This window comes from Aquarana catesbeiana, linkage group LG05, assembly GCF_042186555.1.
Source record: "Aquarana catesbeiana isolate 2022-GZ linkage group LG05, ASM4218655v1, whole genome shotgun sequence".
NCBI lineage: Eukaryota > Metazoa > Chordata > Amphibia > Anura > Ranidae > Aquarana > Aquarana catesbeiana.
In genome coordinates, this window is record NC_133328.1 from 45,945,041 (window position 1) to 45,962,500 (window position 17,460).

General features: G+C 42.3%; 1 protein-coding gene across 1 annotated transcript in view; it reads left to right on the plus strand.

Moving 5' to 3' along the window:
* The window catches only part of FAM171A1 (family with sequence similarity 171 member A1), a 177,194-nt gene extending 163,055 nt beyond the window's left edge, over positions 1-14,139 (plus strand). Inside the window, exons 7-8 of the mRNA XM_073629669.1 lie at positions 3,742-3,856; positions 10,591-14,139. Coding sequence (XP_073485770.1) covers positions 3,742-3,856; positions 10,591-12,160 — 1,685 coding nt within the window. The 3' untranslated portion in view covers positions 12,161-14,139. The remainder of the gene's footprint in view (positions 1-3,741; positions 3,857-10,590) is intronic.
* The last annotated feature ends 3,321 nt before the right edge of the window (positions 14,140-17,460 follow it).

The following is a 17,460-nucleotide window of genomic DNA, read 5'->3' on the forward strand; positions in this document are numbered from 1 at the left end:
TGCACTGACGGGCACTGATACGGCGGCACTGATGGGCACAGATGAGGTGGCACTGATGGGCACTGATGATGGGCACTGATAGGCGGCACTGATGGGCACTGATAGGTGGCACTGGTATGCGGCACTGATGGGCACTCATAGGTGGCACGGATGGGCACTTATAGGCGGCACTGATGGGCACTCATAGGTGGCATTGATGTGCACTCGTAGGTGGCATTGATGGTTACTTATGGGTGGCACTGATAGTTGGCACAGATGGGCACGGATGGGCACTGATAGATGGGCACGGATGGGCACTGACAGGTGGCATGAATGGACACTGATGGGTGGCACTGATGGCATTGCTTATTTGCAGTGATGCCCCTAAGGGTGGCATTGCTGGGCATCACTGCAACATAATTGTGCCAATCAGTGCCCATTTGTGGGCACTGATTGGCACAGATTTGGCACACTGGGCACATGTGGATGGCCATGGGGTACATACCTGGCCATCCACATGTTGCCCCTTCCCTGATGGTCCTAGTGGCGATCCCTGGTGGTCCAGTGTGGTGATCTGCGGGGGGGCTGCGCTGATAAACAATCAGCGCAGACCCCCCCCCCTGCCAGGAGAGACGCCGATCGGCTCTCCTCTACTTGCGTCTGTCAGACGCGAGTGAGGAAGAGACGATCAACGGCTCTTCCTATTGACAGCATGATCAGCCGTGATTGGACACGGCTGATCACGTGGTAAAGAGCCTCCGCCGGAGGCTTTTTACCAAGATCAGTGTAGCGGTGTGTCAGACTGACACACCGCTCCACCGATCGCCGCGATGCGCGCCCCCGGGGGCGCGCTGCGGCATGTTATCATATGACGTCCAGTCAGGATAACAGAACCACTTCAAAGACGTCAATCCACTATAGGGCGGGCGGGAAGTGGTTAAAAAAGAAATCTCCATAGGCGACGCTTTAAAAATTACTACAGGTTACCAGTTTAGAGTTACAGAGGAGGTCTAGTGCTAGAATTATTGCTCTCGCGCTGATGTTCGCGAAGTTATCTCACGTGTGTCGCGAACACCGTGCCCATATGTGGGCGTGACACGTGACCTGCATGGGGGGCTTTTAAAATTTTTTTTTTTTATTACTTTTTTTTAATTTTTACACATTTGTCCCTTTTTAATAAAAAAAATTTTTGGATCACTTTTATCTTTTATTGCTATCGCAAGGAATGTGAACATACCTTGCAATAACAATACAGGATGACAGGTCCTCTTTATGGAGGGATCTGGGGTCTTAAAGAACCCAAATCTCTCCTCTACCCTTAAAAGCAAAAAAAATTATATCTATAATATTCCTTTTTAAAAGGGGGGGGGCCTCATTTACATGGGACTGGAAGTGAGATCATAATGTTGCGCTGGTCCTCCTAGGCCATAGAGATGACCAGAGGCCATCTTTCCTTCGCTCCTCTGTGCCCAGCCGCCGCCAGTGCCGGATCGGTTCCCATAGCTGCTGATCGCCCAAGTAAGCCTGTGAACCGCCAAACTTTCTGATAGAAGTGCTCCGAGCGGTGCATTGGCTGCTGGATCACTTTTAGAAGCAGCGGCAGGAGGGGAGGAGGGCGACTCCTCCCACTGCTTGTAAAAGTGATCCAGCAGCGAATGTGCCGCTCGGAGCACTTTTATCAGAAAGACTGGCGCCTGAGGGGAAAAAATGATACGGGGTTATGGCATCTAGCTGCAACCATAACCCTGGTATTAAAGGTCAGAGGACATATTTTTCCAGTTAGGCGGTCAGCAAGTAGTTATGGAGAGCCAGATGTAAACAGACTTGCGTTCCGTTGCGATCCATTTACCTCCGAGTCCAACCAGGTGTATGTAGAGAAAAAAGTTCTGTCTTTTTTTTTTTTGCATTTTTATGGACCTTAACATGACAGATTGGAGGTAGTCTTATGTAGATGGATGCAAGTTGGTCTCCATCCAGCCGTTTAAATTCTAATATGGGTCCGGAAAGCTTTGGTTTTAAAAATGAAGCAAAAAAAGAGCTTATGTGACATCATTTTAGGTCATTTCCAGACAGATATAAAATAGATGAATTTACCTCTGCGTTAATTGAAGAATATGTAAATCTAACATTTCATATCTCCTGATCTGTGGCTGCTGTACCATGCACTTGTATGAGAAAGTCTCCTGTTCTCTTATTGAATTGCTTCCTTTGTGTGAAATCCCTGGTGTTCCTTTCAGTCCCTCTGCTTCGCGGCGATTCCTCACGTGTGTGGTGCGAATATTGTTTACATATGCGTGTGCGACTTAGGTATGCATTTGCTTCTGCACGTGAGCACGGAGGGATAGGGGCACTATAAAATTTTTTTTTTTTTTCTTTATTTGACTTTTTATTTTTACTCTGTCCCTTTTTAATTTTTTTAATCACTTTTATTCCTATTACAAGGAGTGTACACATCCCTTTTAATAGAAATAAGGATGACAGGTCCTCTTTATCGAGAGATCTGGGGTAAAAAAAAAAAAAAAAACCTCAAATCTTTTTACCTTTAAAAGCAAGCGATCCCAAAAAACTACATTTTTTTAATCTTTCGCTTTCTATGGTCCTCTAAGACCATAGAGTCAATCAAAGAGTGTTAACTGTTTGATCACCTATGGGAGCAGCCTGCCACACCGTTGGATCGTTTCTCGGGCGAACAGGCAGAAACAGCCCCCGCGAAACACCGACGAGTGACGGGGGGGGGGGGGACCGTTCCAGCAGCTCATGAGCCACTCGGACTGGTTTTATGAGAAAGCTGGCTGCCTGCTGAAAAAGAAGGTACTGGGATTATGGCTGATATCATCAGCCATAATCCTGGTAAATCGCTTGTAGACTGCAGCGTATAGATAGGCCTTGCGGTCGGCAAGTGTTTAATGTAAGCAATGAAAGTACCTGAATTTGACTTGGTATTCCTGTAACCCCTGTATAGCAGAGCTCAGACCGGGAGAAGGAAAAGCAGCACAAGGAAACTGTCAGTTGTGCTGCAGTGCTCATGTACTAAGAGGACAGAGATGAGCTCATTAGTCTTCTGCTTCTTCTTTTTTTTTTTTTTTTTTTTTTTTTTTTTTTTTTTTTTTTTTTACTGTCCAATCACAGTTTGTGTTTGCAACAAGACCTGTCAGTCAAATTTTTCTTAACTGATGAAAAACTTGGAAACAGGTCTAGTGCTCTGCCAAGCAGGGTTGTGCTGTTTGGCAGAGCTGTGTAAATTTTTGAACTGGATGGACAGGAATACAATTCTTTATGCAGCTTTTTTTTTTTTTTTTGTGTGCTGGTTTTTATTTGTAGAAATGATTTGGGTTTCTGTAAAATCTCTCGATCACTTCTACATGTCGTGGAAGATGACGCCCCACTGCTTGACACCGTGTCATAGCTAGTTGGTCACCATACCAACCAGGAAATGAGTATTTTGGTAGGGATGCAGTGACAAGTATGGTGGTGGTGCTGAGGGAGCGCCCCCTTGTGTTCTATATGCAGAAGGGAAGCTGCTCTCGGCACAGGACCCGGAAGGTGGTGGTGATCACTGTAGTAGCGATGATTAGTACAATGATTGTCATCTTCTCAAGCAGCCTGTCAGGTATGAGATATGCTTATGTTGGGCCAAGCTGGACCAATGTAACTATGCAATATAGATCATGCCTAGAGTTCAGCTTTGAATGTTAATGAAACATTGGAAGGTTTATAAATACTCATCTATTTTTTTTTTTTTTTTTCGGCTTTACTTTTTAGATCCAGTGGCGACACCGGACATTACAAGTTACCATACTCTCTTCCTCTTGGCCATACTGGGAGGGATTGCATTCATCCTCTTAGTCCTGTTCTGTCTGCTGTTGTATTACTGCAGGTAAGACTATACTGCAAATCTTTGACGTTTATTCAGTAATATACAGTGCCTTGAAAAAGTATTTATACCCCTTAATGTCCATTTTGTCATGGTAGAACCAAAAACGTAAATGTATTTTATTGGGATTTTATGTGATAGACCAACACAAAGTGGCACATAATTGTGAAGTGGAAGGAAAATGATAAATGGTTTTTACAGATATCTGAAAAGTGTGGCGGGCATTTGTTTTCAGCCCTCTTTACTCTGATACCCCTAACTAAAATCTAGTGGAACCAATTGCCTTCAGAAGTCACCTAATTAGTAAATAGAGTCCACCTGTGTAATTTAATCTCTGTTTAAATACAGCTGTTTTGTGAAGACCTCAGAGGTTTGTTAGAGAACCTTAGTGAACAAACAGGATCACGAAGGCCAAGGAACACACCAGAGACAGGTCAGGGATAAAGTTGTGGAGAAGTTTAAAGCAGGGTTAGGTTATAAAAAAAAAAAAAAAAATATCCCAAGCTTTGAACATCTCACGGAGCTCTGTTCAATCCATCATCTGAAAATGGAAAGAGTATGGCACAACTGCAAACCTACCAAGACATGGCCGTCCACCTAAACTGACAGGCCGGGCAAAGAGAGCATTCATCAGAGAAGCAGCCAAGAGGCCCATGGTAACCTAGGAGGAGCTGCAGAGATCCACAGCTCAGGTGGGAGAATCTGTCCACAGGACAACTATTAGTCGTGCACTCCACAAATCTGACCTTTATGGAAGAGTGGCAAGAAGAAAGCCATAAGAAGTCCCGTTTGAAGTTTGTGAGAAGTCATGTGGGGGACACAGCAAACGTGGAAGAAGGTGCTCTGGTCAGATGAGACCAATATTGAACTTTTTGGCCTAAAGGCAAAATGCTATGTGTGGCGGAAAACTAACACTACACATCACCCTGAACACACCATCCTCACCGTGAAACATGGTGGTGGCAGCTTCATGTTGTGGGGATGCTTTTCTTCAGCAGGGACAGGGAAGCTGGTCAAAGTTGATGAGAAGATGGATGGAGCCAAATACAGGGCAATCTTAGAAGAAAACCTGTTAGGGTCTGACTGAGACTGGGGAGAAGGTTCACTTTCCAGCAGGAAAATTACCCTAAACATACAGCCAGAGCTACAATGGAATGGTTTATATCAAAGCATATTCATGTGTTAGAATGGCCCAGTCAAAGTCCAGACCTAAATCCAATTGAGAATCGTCAAGACTTGGAAATTGCTGTTCAGACGCTCTCCATCCAATCTGACAGAGCTTGAGCTATTTTGCAAAGAATGGGCAAAAATGTCACTCTCTAGATGTGTAAAGCTGGTAAAGACATCCCCAAAAAAGACTTGCAGTGTAAGGTGGTTCTACAAAGTAATGACTACATACAAATGCACGCCACACTTTTCACATATTTATTTGTAAAAAATTCTGAAAACCATTTATCATTTTCCTTCCACTTCACAATTATGTGCCACTTTGTGTTGGTCTATCACATAAAATCCAATAAAATTAATTTTACTTTTTGGGTGTAACATAAATGTGGAAAATGTCAAGGGGTATGAATACTTTTTTCAAGGCACTGTAGTTCATAGGAGATCATCGTACAGTGAAAAAAAGACAAGCAGTTAGCCGTTTTGTCATTGCATAGGTGGCTGAAACATAGTTGCCGAGTTTAACAGACCTGGGCCCCTTTGCAAGTTTTGGGTTAGGGTTTCTGAGCTTTCTGTACTTGTTACTGTTTTATCAACTCTGCCTGAGTTCTCCCCTCTAGACTATAGAACACCCACTCATCTCCATAACATAAAGGGTGTTTGTAGTCCTGAAGAGGGAACTTAGGCATGGCTGACAACATTGCTTCGGAATTTAATACAGCAGAGGCAATGACCCTTATTTAAACATGCAACCTTCTAAAAAAAAAAAAAAAAACTAGGGGGGCTCTATGTATAAAACATTCGCTGTGCGTAAGCAAAGTCACTGATTTAACCGTTCCCAAAATGGTCAATCCAAGGCAAACCGTAAACCGGTCCGATCAACTCGTGGCACTCGGAGCAGTGGCTGGGGGCTCGTCCATTAGGGGCGCCCAGGCACCGTTGCCCCCCCCATAATCTACATGCAGAACACCAGATGCATGGATTCCAATAGGTGTGTTTTTTTTTTTTTTTTTGTTTTTTTTAGCACACGAATAAAGCCAGAGGCTCTAATGGGCTTCAAAAAAAGGCTGGGCTGGGGGCGCAGAGCACTGCGCTCCCAGCCCACCCAGTTGTGTGACAATAGCTAGTGAATATTCGCTATAATCACACTGAATCTCCTCGCCACCAATCAGGATGCGGGTCATGAGGCGAGTGTGGGGGGTGGGGGGAAGGGGGTGTGTGGTGTGGGCTGGGGCAAGGGGGCTGTGGGTCCAGTGGTCAAGTCCATCTGCCCCCCAACCAATGGCGCCCCCGACCTTAAACGAGGAAAGTGCCTACCCATGCTCTGGGATGGTGGGTTGGCAAGACCTGATAGCGATCAACGGGTTACCAACTCCTCATCCCAGAGCATTAATCTGGCAGCAGCCATGGAGGAAACAGGTGGCCGCGGAGGGAGCAGGAGCCACATAAGCCAATGCTTCCTCTGTAGCACCAGCTCCCATCCCAGGTGGAGTGATACCAAGTCCACTTTGTCTGGGATCTGTCTAGGAGTCTGGAGAGCGATGCCAGCAGAAGCTGGAAGTGGAAAAGAAGGTCCGTGTAATAAACACATACACTGGGCTTTTGCAATAAGCATATTAGTACCTATAAAAGGGTAACTATTATTAGGCTGCTTTCACACTGATCCGCTGGTGCAGCACAGTGCACCCGTGGCTTTCCTGTGGGTTAGCTGCACTGAGCCATTGACGTCTATTACATCCTGCGGGTTTGGTGCGCTTTTTGAAAGCGCACCAAAACTTCTGAATGCTGGAACTTTAGTGAGCTTTCAGAAAGTGCACCACACCTGCAAGATATAGAAGGAAAGCTGCATGTGCACTGTGCAGGTAAACTGCAGCACATCAGTGTGTAAGCAGCATTATAGGGGGCTCAAGACAGTAAGGGCTCATTTTACATTTGCAGTTTGTGGGGGGGGGGGGGGGTGGTGTAAAACCCCCCAAGTTGAGACGTGCTTTTATCACACCCCCTCAACCACTGGTGTAGCGCCAGGGGTCGCAATGTCAACTCTGCCCCATGTTTCAGGGGGCCCGTGCCGCCTCCCTGTCACATTCTGTTTTACACTAGGACCGGAAGGGCGGCGGAGGTGGCGGCATATACAGGGACTAAACTATCCTTTTTCCTCCTGCAACCGCTGAAATAGACATAGTGCTCTTGTTAAAAGTAAGCAAAGTCAGTGTTCACACTAGCATCATCCACTCTTTTTCTTTTTCTGATTGTGATTTAAACAGTGGGTAAACATCCAACAGGGGTTGGTCCCATGGAAAATGATGATCCTAATTGTTTAAAATCTTCAATATGCTATTTGAAATTCTGAATTATTAGAAGTTATTGTGGCCTGCGACTGGTTACCAAGTCATTTAAATGGGACTCGCTCTTCAAAAGGTTGAGCACCCCTGTTCTGTAATATGGTAGGGGGTCTCTATTGTTCCTTCTCCAAAAATTTGCCTGCCGGGGTTGGTGGGAAAAAAAAAAAAGCATGTTAACAATGTGTTGCCCTTCTGTAAGGACACTTCTCTACATAGAGGCTGCCCGAAAAAATATGACAGAGTGTGGGCTAAATGGCTGGCAGAACCTTCCACTGCAACAGCTGGCTAAGAGATCCATCATGTATGCAATGCCAGGTCAACTCTAGATTAACCTTCCTTGTGTTGTATCCTACCAAAGGGCTATCACATCAACTGTTCCTCTTTTGAGCACGAGCCATACTAGTCATTGGTTTCGTCTTGCCACAGCCCCTGTTTAGTCCCTGTTGCTTTATTATACTGTATTGCTCCTGCGTTGGCCCACTCTCTGGAGCTGTGTCAAGATATTCGCTGAGTTCATGTACGTTTGTGTATTATTACTATTATACAGGATTTACATAGCGCAAACAGTTTGCGCAGCGCTTCACAACATCGAGAAAGACAGTACAATTGCAATACAATACAAGAGATCAGAGGGCCCTGCTCGTTAGAGCTTACAATCTAGAAGGGAGTACCTTTTGTATGTTTTTATATACACAAATAAAAAATAAATATATATATATATATACAGTATCTCACAAAAGTGAGTACACCCCTCACATTTTTGTAAATATTTTATTATATCTTTTCATGAGACAACACTAAAGAAATGAAATTTGCTACAAAGTAATGTATGTGAGTGTACAGCTTGTATAACTGCAAATTTGCTGTCCTCTCAAAATAACTGAACACATGGCCATTAATGTCTAAACCGCTGGCAACAAAAGGGAGTACACCCCTAAGTGAAAATGTCCAAATTGGGCACAATGTGTCAATATATTGTGTGGCCACCATTATTTTCCAGCACTACCTTAACCCTCTTGGGCATGGAGTTCACCAGAGCTTCACAGGTTGCCACTGGAGTCCTCTTCCACTCCTCCATGATTACATCACAGAGCTGGTGGATGTTAGAGACCTTGCACTCCTCTACCTTCCATTTGAGGATGCCCCACAGATGCTCAATAGGGTTTAGGTCTGGAAACATGCTTGGCCAGTCTATCACCTTTACCCTCAGCTTCTTTAGCAAGGCAGTGGTCATTTTGGAGGTGTGTTTGGGGTCATTATCATCATGTTGGAATACGGCCCTGCGGCCCAGTCTCTGAAGGGAGGGGACCATGCTCTGTTTCAGTATGTCACAGTACATGTTGTTCATGGTTCCCTCAATGAACTGTAGCATTGGCAGCAGCACTCATGCCTTCCCAGACAATGACACTTCCACCACCATGCTTGACTGTAGGCAAGACACACCTGTCTTTTGTACTCCTCACCTGGTTGCCCCCACACAATCTTGACACCATCTGAACCAAATAAGTTTATCTTGGTCTCATCAGACCCCAGAACATGGTTCCAGTAATCCATGTCCTTAGTCTGCTTGTCTTCAGCAAACTGTTTATGGGCTTTCTTGTGCAACATCTTTAGAAGAGGATTCCTTCTGGGACGACAGCCATGCAGACCAATTTCATGCAGTGTGCGGCGTATGGTCTGAACACCGACAAGCTGACCCCCCCACCCCACCCCCACCCCTTCAACCTCTGCTGCAATGCTGGCAGCACTCATACGTCTATTTCCCAAAGACAACCTCTGGATATGATGCTGAGCACGTGCACTGAACTTCTTTGGTTGACCATGGCAAGGTCTGTTCTGAGTGGAATCTGTCCTGTTAAACCGCTGTATGGTCTTGGCCACCGTGCTGCAGCTCAGTTTCAGGGTCTTGGCAATCTTCTTATAGTTTAGGCCATCTTTATGTAGAGCAACAATTCTTTTTTTCAGATTCTCAGAGTTCTTTGCCATGAGGTGCCATTTTGAACTTCCAGTGACCAGTATGAGAGAGTGAGAGCGATAACACCAAATTTAACACACCTGCTCCCCATTCACACCCGAGACCTTGCAACACTAACGAGTTGCATGACACCAGGGAGGGAAAATGGCTAATTGGGCCCAATTTGGACATTTTCACTTGGTTGTGTACTCACTTTTGTTGCCAGCTGTGTAGACATTAATGGCTGTGTTGAGTTATTTTGAGGGGACAGCACATTTACACTGTTATACAAGCTGTGCACTCACTACTTTACATTGTAACAAAGTGTCATTTCTTCAGTGTTTGTCACATGAAACGATATAATTATATATATATATATATATATATATATATATATATATATATATATATATATATATATATATATATATATATATATATATATATATATATATATATATATATATATATATATATATATATATATATATATATATATATATATATATAAAAATATATATAAATTTTTTTTTTTACAACACTCACAGGCAGGGTTTTTATAACAGAAGAAACCTTGGTGGGAGCTCAACCAGCATGCTGTAATGCCCCTGATAAATTCAGATGGTACCCCCGGGTGAGAGAGGCAGCCATATGGCACCAAATAGGTGCCTATTGGAGCACAATTCTCTATCAACCATCTCATTGCAACTTTATTAAATTCAGATAAGGGGCACAGACCTGGTCAATGGGCTAAGACCACTTTATCACCGAACAGTACTAATAAGTGAAATTATTTTAAAGTAGAACACCAGGCAGACATAAAATACACAAATTATTGCACACTGTATTCATTAATACGTCCTTAATTGTATTGTTTAAAGTATGCAGTGCAATTTGGCCTGGTATCTGCCTTTTGAAGTCTCTGTACAGCAGATTTTAGACTGTAGGATGGAGAAGCAGTCTATTAGTTATGCTGCAGTGCAAGTAGAATGGTGATAGGAGGGGAGAGCAAAGTGACAGAAAAAAATGAGCTTGTCAGATGGTAGGGAAGAGATTTGTGAGTGTTCATGAAATGCAGCAGTAAAAAAAAAAAAAAAAACAGGCTGGGCTGTAAAAACCTCACAATTGGATGTACAAAAATACCTAAAAAAAAAAGGTTCTTTTTCAGGTAAAAAAGCTCCCTTATATGCCTTTCAGATGTGTATTTAGTGTTAATCCTGAACTTTTACATAATCCTTTTTTGTTTTATAATTTGATCTGCCTCTCTGTTTTGATAGGAGGAAATGTTTAAAGCCTCGCCATCCTCATCGTAAGCTTCAGCTCTCTTCTGCTTTGGACTCCTCCAAGAAGGACCAGGCCACCTCTATGTCCCACATCAATTTGATTAGCCCTGGCCACATGGAGATGATTTCCTCAAGTGGCGAGGCAGATATCCATACCCCAATGCTCAAGCCTTCCTATAATACCTCACGGGATTTTAGCTCCAGAGAAGAGCTGCTTTCCCAGCAGGACGAGAAAAGCCGAATGTCGTTCGACAACCTGACTCCAAGTGGGACTTTGAGACAGGTGTACAACAAATCTCTGGATCAATTCCTTTTAAAATCAAGGAAGTCAGCTGAAATCTCAGATGGGTACGTGTCTCCTATGAACGACGATTACCGACGGAGCTACAACTCGGTTATCTGCCAGCCTTTGTTTGAAAATAAAGATCAGCTGTCCACAACCAATGTTTCAGCAGGAAGCAAGCCTAACCTTCAGGAACAAAGTCACCCCGTGCCTTCTGCTCCTGAAACAGAGCAGGTCATGGACCGACGGCCTAATGAATGTATGTCAAGGTCTGTAGATCACCTTGAAAGGCCAACCTCCTTTCCTCGTCCTGGTCAGCTCATATGCTTTAACTCTGTGGATCAAGTTAACGATAGCGTTTACCGAAATGTCTTGCCTACCTTGGTCATCCCAGCTCACTACATGAAGCTTCAAGCAGAACACCCTTTTGTCAGCCAGCAGTTAATTGTTTCTGCTGAACAACAGTATGAACTTGAGCGGCTCCAAGCAGAGCTGTCCATATCTCACAGCCAACATCCTCAGCCATCCTCGCAACTAAGTTCCCAGGCCGTATCTCAACAACACTTGCAAGATGGAGAAGGAGTAGAGTGGAGTGGGCAAAACACTGTGATGTCTGAATCGGTTTCTATCCCTGCTTCCCTTAATGATGCTGCCATTGCTCAACTTAACGGTGAGGTACAGCTCTTGACAGAGAAAGCACTGATGGAGCTTGGCGGTGGCCGACCATTGCCCCATCCCCGTGCCTGGTTTGTATCTCTAGATGGTCGAACAAATGCACACATTAGACATTCATACGTTGATCTCCAAAGAGCAGGAAAAAACGGCAGCAACGATGCCAGTTTAGATTCTGGTGTTGACATGAATGAACCAAAATCTGGGCGCAAAGGAAGAGGAGAAAAGTTTGCTTTCCTACAGCAGCAGCACCCAACCCTAATGGAGCACCAGCAAAAAGACCCGACGGTGTCAGACAGCCCGGCCTATACTCAGCTGGTTTATTTAGATGATATGGACCAAAGTGGTAGTGAATATGGCACAGCTGTATGCAGCCCTGAAGATAACAGGGCTTTCAACGAGGCACCGACAAGAAGGAGCGGTGGCCAGTTACCCAGCCTTCAGGAAGAAACTGTTAAACGAACTGAAGATTCCTCACCTGTGCCATTAAACAGTCCCGAACACGAGTACTCCATCAACGATGATTGTTCTGATGACCAGGGAGAGAACAAAAAAAGTCCTTGGCAAAAGCGCGAGGAGCGACCGCTTCTGGCTTTCAACATGAAATGAGTTGACGCACCACAAAGTGGGCTCAAATAAAATTGCCAAATATCCTTTCTTTGGAAATATTTAATTTGTAGGGTTGGGGGTTTGACTAGGACATGAGAACCGATCAGAGACTGAGTGGTTTTAATTTTTTTTTTTTTTTAATTCGATACAAGGAGTGCATTTTATGAAACCTTTTACTGTTTGTGAAAAAAAGCCACAGCCCAGTGTAGCACTATCTCAATCCTTTTTTTTATTTTTTTTTTTTTTAACCATTGGCTAAAGATTTGAAGAATATGGAACTTTTTTATTTCACTTGATAGGTTCTGACCACTAACCTCCCAAGAATGGGGAGCATGTGACAAGTTTGTAGTTCTGAAAACCAATAGTATAACAGTGTTCACTGTACCTCAGCATTGTACAACGGAATTGATATTCAGTATCATAATGTAGACATTTTTGAAAAAACAAAAGGCTATGCATTGATGCTTATACACCAACTGACATTTTTGCTTAGGCGCTGCTTTTTTATTTTTTATGAGGCTGTAAAAATACTTTTTTTGTTTTTTTTTGTTTTGCATTATAACCTGCTTTTACCTTCTTTACTCTCTTCGTTTTGTAATGTATTTCTACAGAAAAAGATGTGAGTTGAACTTTTTTGGTATTAATCTTCTTTTACAGTTTTTTTTTTTTTTTTTTTTTTTCCTAAACTGACAAATTGAAACAAAGTGCATTGTCCGTTTTGTCTACGTAGAATTTGATCCCTACTCTCAAAGTGCCTTTTTAATAGCTTCCCAAAAGTTTAAAGGTTTGTGTACACAGGTAGAATCGTATTCTTGTCCTCCTTCTGCTAAACTGGGGAATTTAGTTGGCATTACTGCAATTGCTGAGGTCTACAATAAAATAGTTTGTTGCGTTGCTTTTTGTATAATTCCTAAATGTCCCCAGGTTGGTAGTACAGGCCTACATTTTGGTCCCTTAAAGAGGTGGGGCAGAACTTGCATGACTTTGTCAATATGGCACAGAACTGAAATGCTTCCTAATTTTTTATTTTATTTTATTTTTTTACATTTTTAGCCTGGCATTTTTGGTATACAGTTGGTATACAGTTCTGTGCATTACCACATTTTGAGAGATTTTTTGCCCATTCAAGGTAAAGTTAAAGTTTCTCTTGAAAACTATTCCCCCACCCAATGATGGTTGCCTTCTCCCCCACTATTCCATTTCTTCTTTAGAGCTGGTACTCTGTGTATGCTTCGTGTCTGAGCTTACACTAGGTTAACTTCCTCCTAGTGTGACAGTGTCATAGCCTGGCAATTGGCCACTCAGGCCTGTGTGCTGCATATTAAGAGGGGAGTCGCATGCTCCTCCATACCTAGAAGCACTGAGAATTTAATGAGGGCTCCAATGGGATAGTTGAGGAGCACAGCAAAGGTGAGTGTCAATAGGTGGTGGGTTCTTGCCCTAATAGGACTCTTTTTAATGACCCCAGTGGTGTTAAAAACCTTCTTGTATTTAGCAGGAGATATCAATTAACAGGAGGCGGAGGATTTATATACTGCTTGTGTGCACAAAGCTGATTTCATCCATTTTAATAAACTATTATTTTATTTGTTTTTTTTTTTTTTTTTACTTTTTTCTTTTTATTTCCTCCGCGTTTTTTAATGTTTTTGCATGCCCCAGAATCCATCTCGGCTCAGTCCATCTCATTTCAGTACAACATATGCTTTTCACTACCATTGTGTACTGTAGAATTCCACGTAGCTGAAGAGAACTAGGAGACATCTAGACCCCCTTAGTGTCACAAGCATATTGTTAATGTAAATAGTTTTTTTTTTCTGTTACTTTAGAAGCTGATACCTCTGCCCCTTGTTGACTTGGACTTGGGACGTGAGGACAATTATCTAACATTCTGAAGTGCTGGAATGACTTTTCTGTGCATTCTCTTTAATGAACTGCTTGGTTATACAAGAATTATAATTAAAATAAACCTTTTAAAACTTTTTTTGGACAGTGTTTATTTTTTTGTGTGGATTTATTGACATATATTAAGGCATATAGAAATGGGTACTGATAAATCTGAGAATCAAGGGCACCACATCCCAACAGTACATATTGTATCAATTTTTGGGAAAGGGTGCCAAAACACACACACGATACAAAACGAACCCTTTATTGTACATACAGTATGCATAAAAATACCGCATACAAATTATACTATCTTTTTTTTAAAACCAACGAATATCTTAGTAAGGTGTAAATGTAGTTAACATTTGCTCGACATGTTTCGACAAAAAGGCTTTCTCAGGAGCTTCAAAGCGCTGCATAATGATACAACTGAAATTAAGTCCAAGACCGCATATTCATTTTAAATTGCCCAAAAATATAGGATTAAATATGTATATTTAAATTGAATTCAAAATGAATATGCTGTCTTGTTATTTCAAATGTGTCATTCTGTAGTGCTTTGAAGCTCCCGAAGAAGCCTATTTGGCAAAATGTTAACTACATATACACTTTGCTTGGATATTGTTAATTTTAAAAAAATTGTTAAGAGTATTTGTAAATAAATATGCAATAAATCTATCCCCTATTTTGTAGAAGCTATAACTTTTGCGCAAACCAATCAATATACACCTATTGTGATTTTTTTTCTTTCTTTTTTACCAAAAATATGTAAGAATACATATTGGCCTAAACTGATTTTTTTGGGGGGGGATTTTTATTATAGCAAAAAGTAAAATATATTGTTTTTTTTTCAAAATTGTCCGTCTTTTTTTGTTTATAGCACAAAAAATAAAAACCGCAGAGGTGATCAAATAACACCAAAAGGAAGCTCTATTTGTGGGAAAAAGGACGTCAGTTTTGTTTGGGTACAGCGTTGCACGACCGCACAATTGTCAGTTAAAGCGGCGCAGTGCCGTATCGTAAAAAAAAGGCCTGGTCATTAAGGGGGAAAATCTTCCGGGGCTGAAGTGGTTAAGGACTGTGATCACCAACAGTACTTTGAAGTGGGTGGATTTTGGAACAGCCTGTATTTATTATTTTTTCTTAGTTTTGATTACAGTGGGGAAGGATTAGAGCCTCTCTCTAGTTTTTAATGATATCGAGTGGCTTTTAGGTAGATTTACCCTCACAAGTTCTAGCATTTACAGGTGCACTACAAATCAATAATAATCTGGCAAGGGTTCTAGCCTTCTCCTAAACAAGAACATTTTTATTTCTATCTCTTTGTTGAAGACTTGAGGGTATTAGAATGTACTTCTCGCTACTGTGAGCATCAGAAAATTAGCAATGATCAGGAGATGTAACCACTTTCATGGAAGCCAACCATAGCATTAGAACTTTTACAGAACTAGTTAGTGAAAGCAGTAGAACATTACTTGTCATTTTCTTGGTAACTAATGCTGATATCGGTTAATTAGTCAGTCCACACAAAATTGTTTCAGTTTTTGATGAACACTAAAAAATAAATCATATGACAGTGTCTTACAGTGCCTTGCAAAAGTATTCACCACTTGGCATTTTTTTTGTTTTGTTGCCTCACAACTTGGAATTAACATGGATTGTTTGAGGATTTGCATCATTTAGTTTACAGAACATGCCCCACAACCTTGACGACGTTGTTTGTTTTTTGCTTCACAATAAAAAAAAAAAAAAAAAAAAAGACAAAACAGAAAAAGTCAATGTGCATAATTCACCTCCCTAAAGTCAATACATTGTAGAGCCACCTTTTGCGGCTATCACAGCTCCACGTCGCTTTGGATAAGTCTCTATGAACTTGACACATCTTACCACTGGGATTTTTGCCCATTCCTCCTTGAAAAACTGCTCCAAGCTCCTTCAAGTTGGATAGTTTCAAGTTGTGATGGTTTGTGAATAGCAATCTTTAAGTCTGACCACAGATTTTCTATTGGATTGAGGTCTGGGCTTTGACTAGGCCATTCCAACACATTTACATGTTTCCCCCTAAACCACTCAAGTGTTGCTTTAGCAGTGTGTTTGGGGTCATTGTCCTGCTGGAAGGTGAACCTCCGTCCTAGTCTCCAATCACATACAGAGTGGTACAGGTTTTGCTCCAGAATATCCCTGTATTTAGCACCATCCATCTTTCCCTCAACTCTGACCAGTTTCCCAGTCCCAACTGCTGACAAAACTTCCCCACAGCATGATGCTGCCAACACCATGTTTCACAGTGGGGATGGTGTTCTTTGGGTGATGTGATGGGTTTGTGCCAGACAAAGCGTTTTCTTTGATGGCCAAAAAGTTCAATTTTAGTCTCATCAGACCACAGCACCTTCCTCCATACATTTTGGGAATCTCCCACATGCCTTTTCGCAAACTCAAAACGTGCCATTTTGTTTTTTGCTGAAAGTATTGGCTTTCTTCTGGATACTCTGCCATAAAGCCCAACTCTATGGAGCGTACGGCTTATTTTCATCATATGTACAGATACTCCAGTCTCCGTTGTGGAACTCTGCAGCTCCTCCAGGGTTACCTTAGGTCTCTGTGCTGCCTCTCTGATGAATGCCCTCCTTGCCTGGTCCGTGAGTTTTGGTGTGTGGCCGTCTCTTGGCAGGTTTGCTGTTGTGCCATGTTCTTTCCATTTGGTTATGATAGATTTGATGGTGCTCCTAGGGATCATCAAAGATTTGGATATTTTTTTATAACCTAACCCTGACTTGTACTTCTCAACAACATTGTCCCTTACTTGTTTGGAGAGTTCCTTGGTCTTCATGGCAGTGTTTGGTTAGTGGTGCCTCTTGCTTAGGTGTTGCAGCCTCTGGGGCCTTTCAAAAAGGTGTGTATATGTAATGACAGATCATGTGACACTTAGATTGCACACAGGTGGACATCATTTCACTAATTATGTGACTTCTAAAGGTAATTGGTGTCACCAGAGCTTTTTATGGGCTTCATAACAAAGGGGGTGAATACATACGCACATGCCAATTATCAGTTTTTTATTTCTGAAAAATAGGTTTATGTATATATTTCTCTAATTTTACTTCACCAACTTAGACTATTGCGTTCTGGTCCATCACATTAAATTCAGATTAAATAAACATTGAACAAAAGGCTGTAATGTAACAAAATAGGTAAAATGCCAAGGGGGGGGGGGGATACTTTTGCAAGGTACTGTATATCAGGGACTATTTTGGTAAAATTGTTGAGTTCAGAGGTCTTCACAACTGCTGTGGCCACTAAGAGTTGTAACCCATGATAAATGCTTGTGAGTCCCCGCGCAGGCTGTCAAGGTCCGATGAGTTGGATGCCACTGGCTAGTGAGGGTGCAGGCTGAGGAAAGATCCAGACCCAAAGCA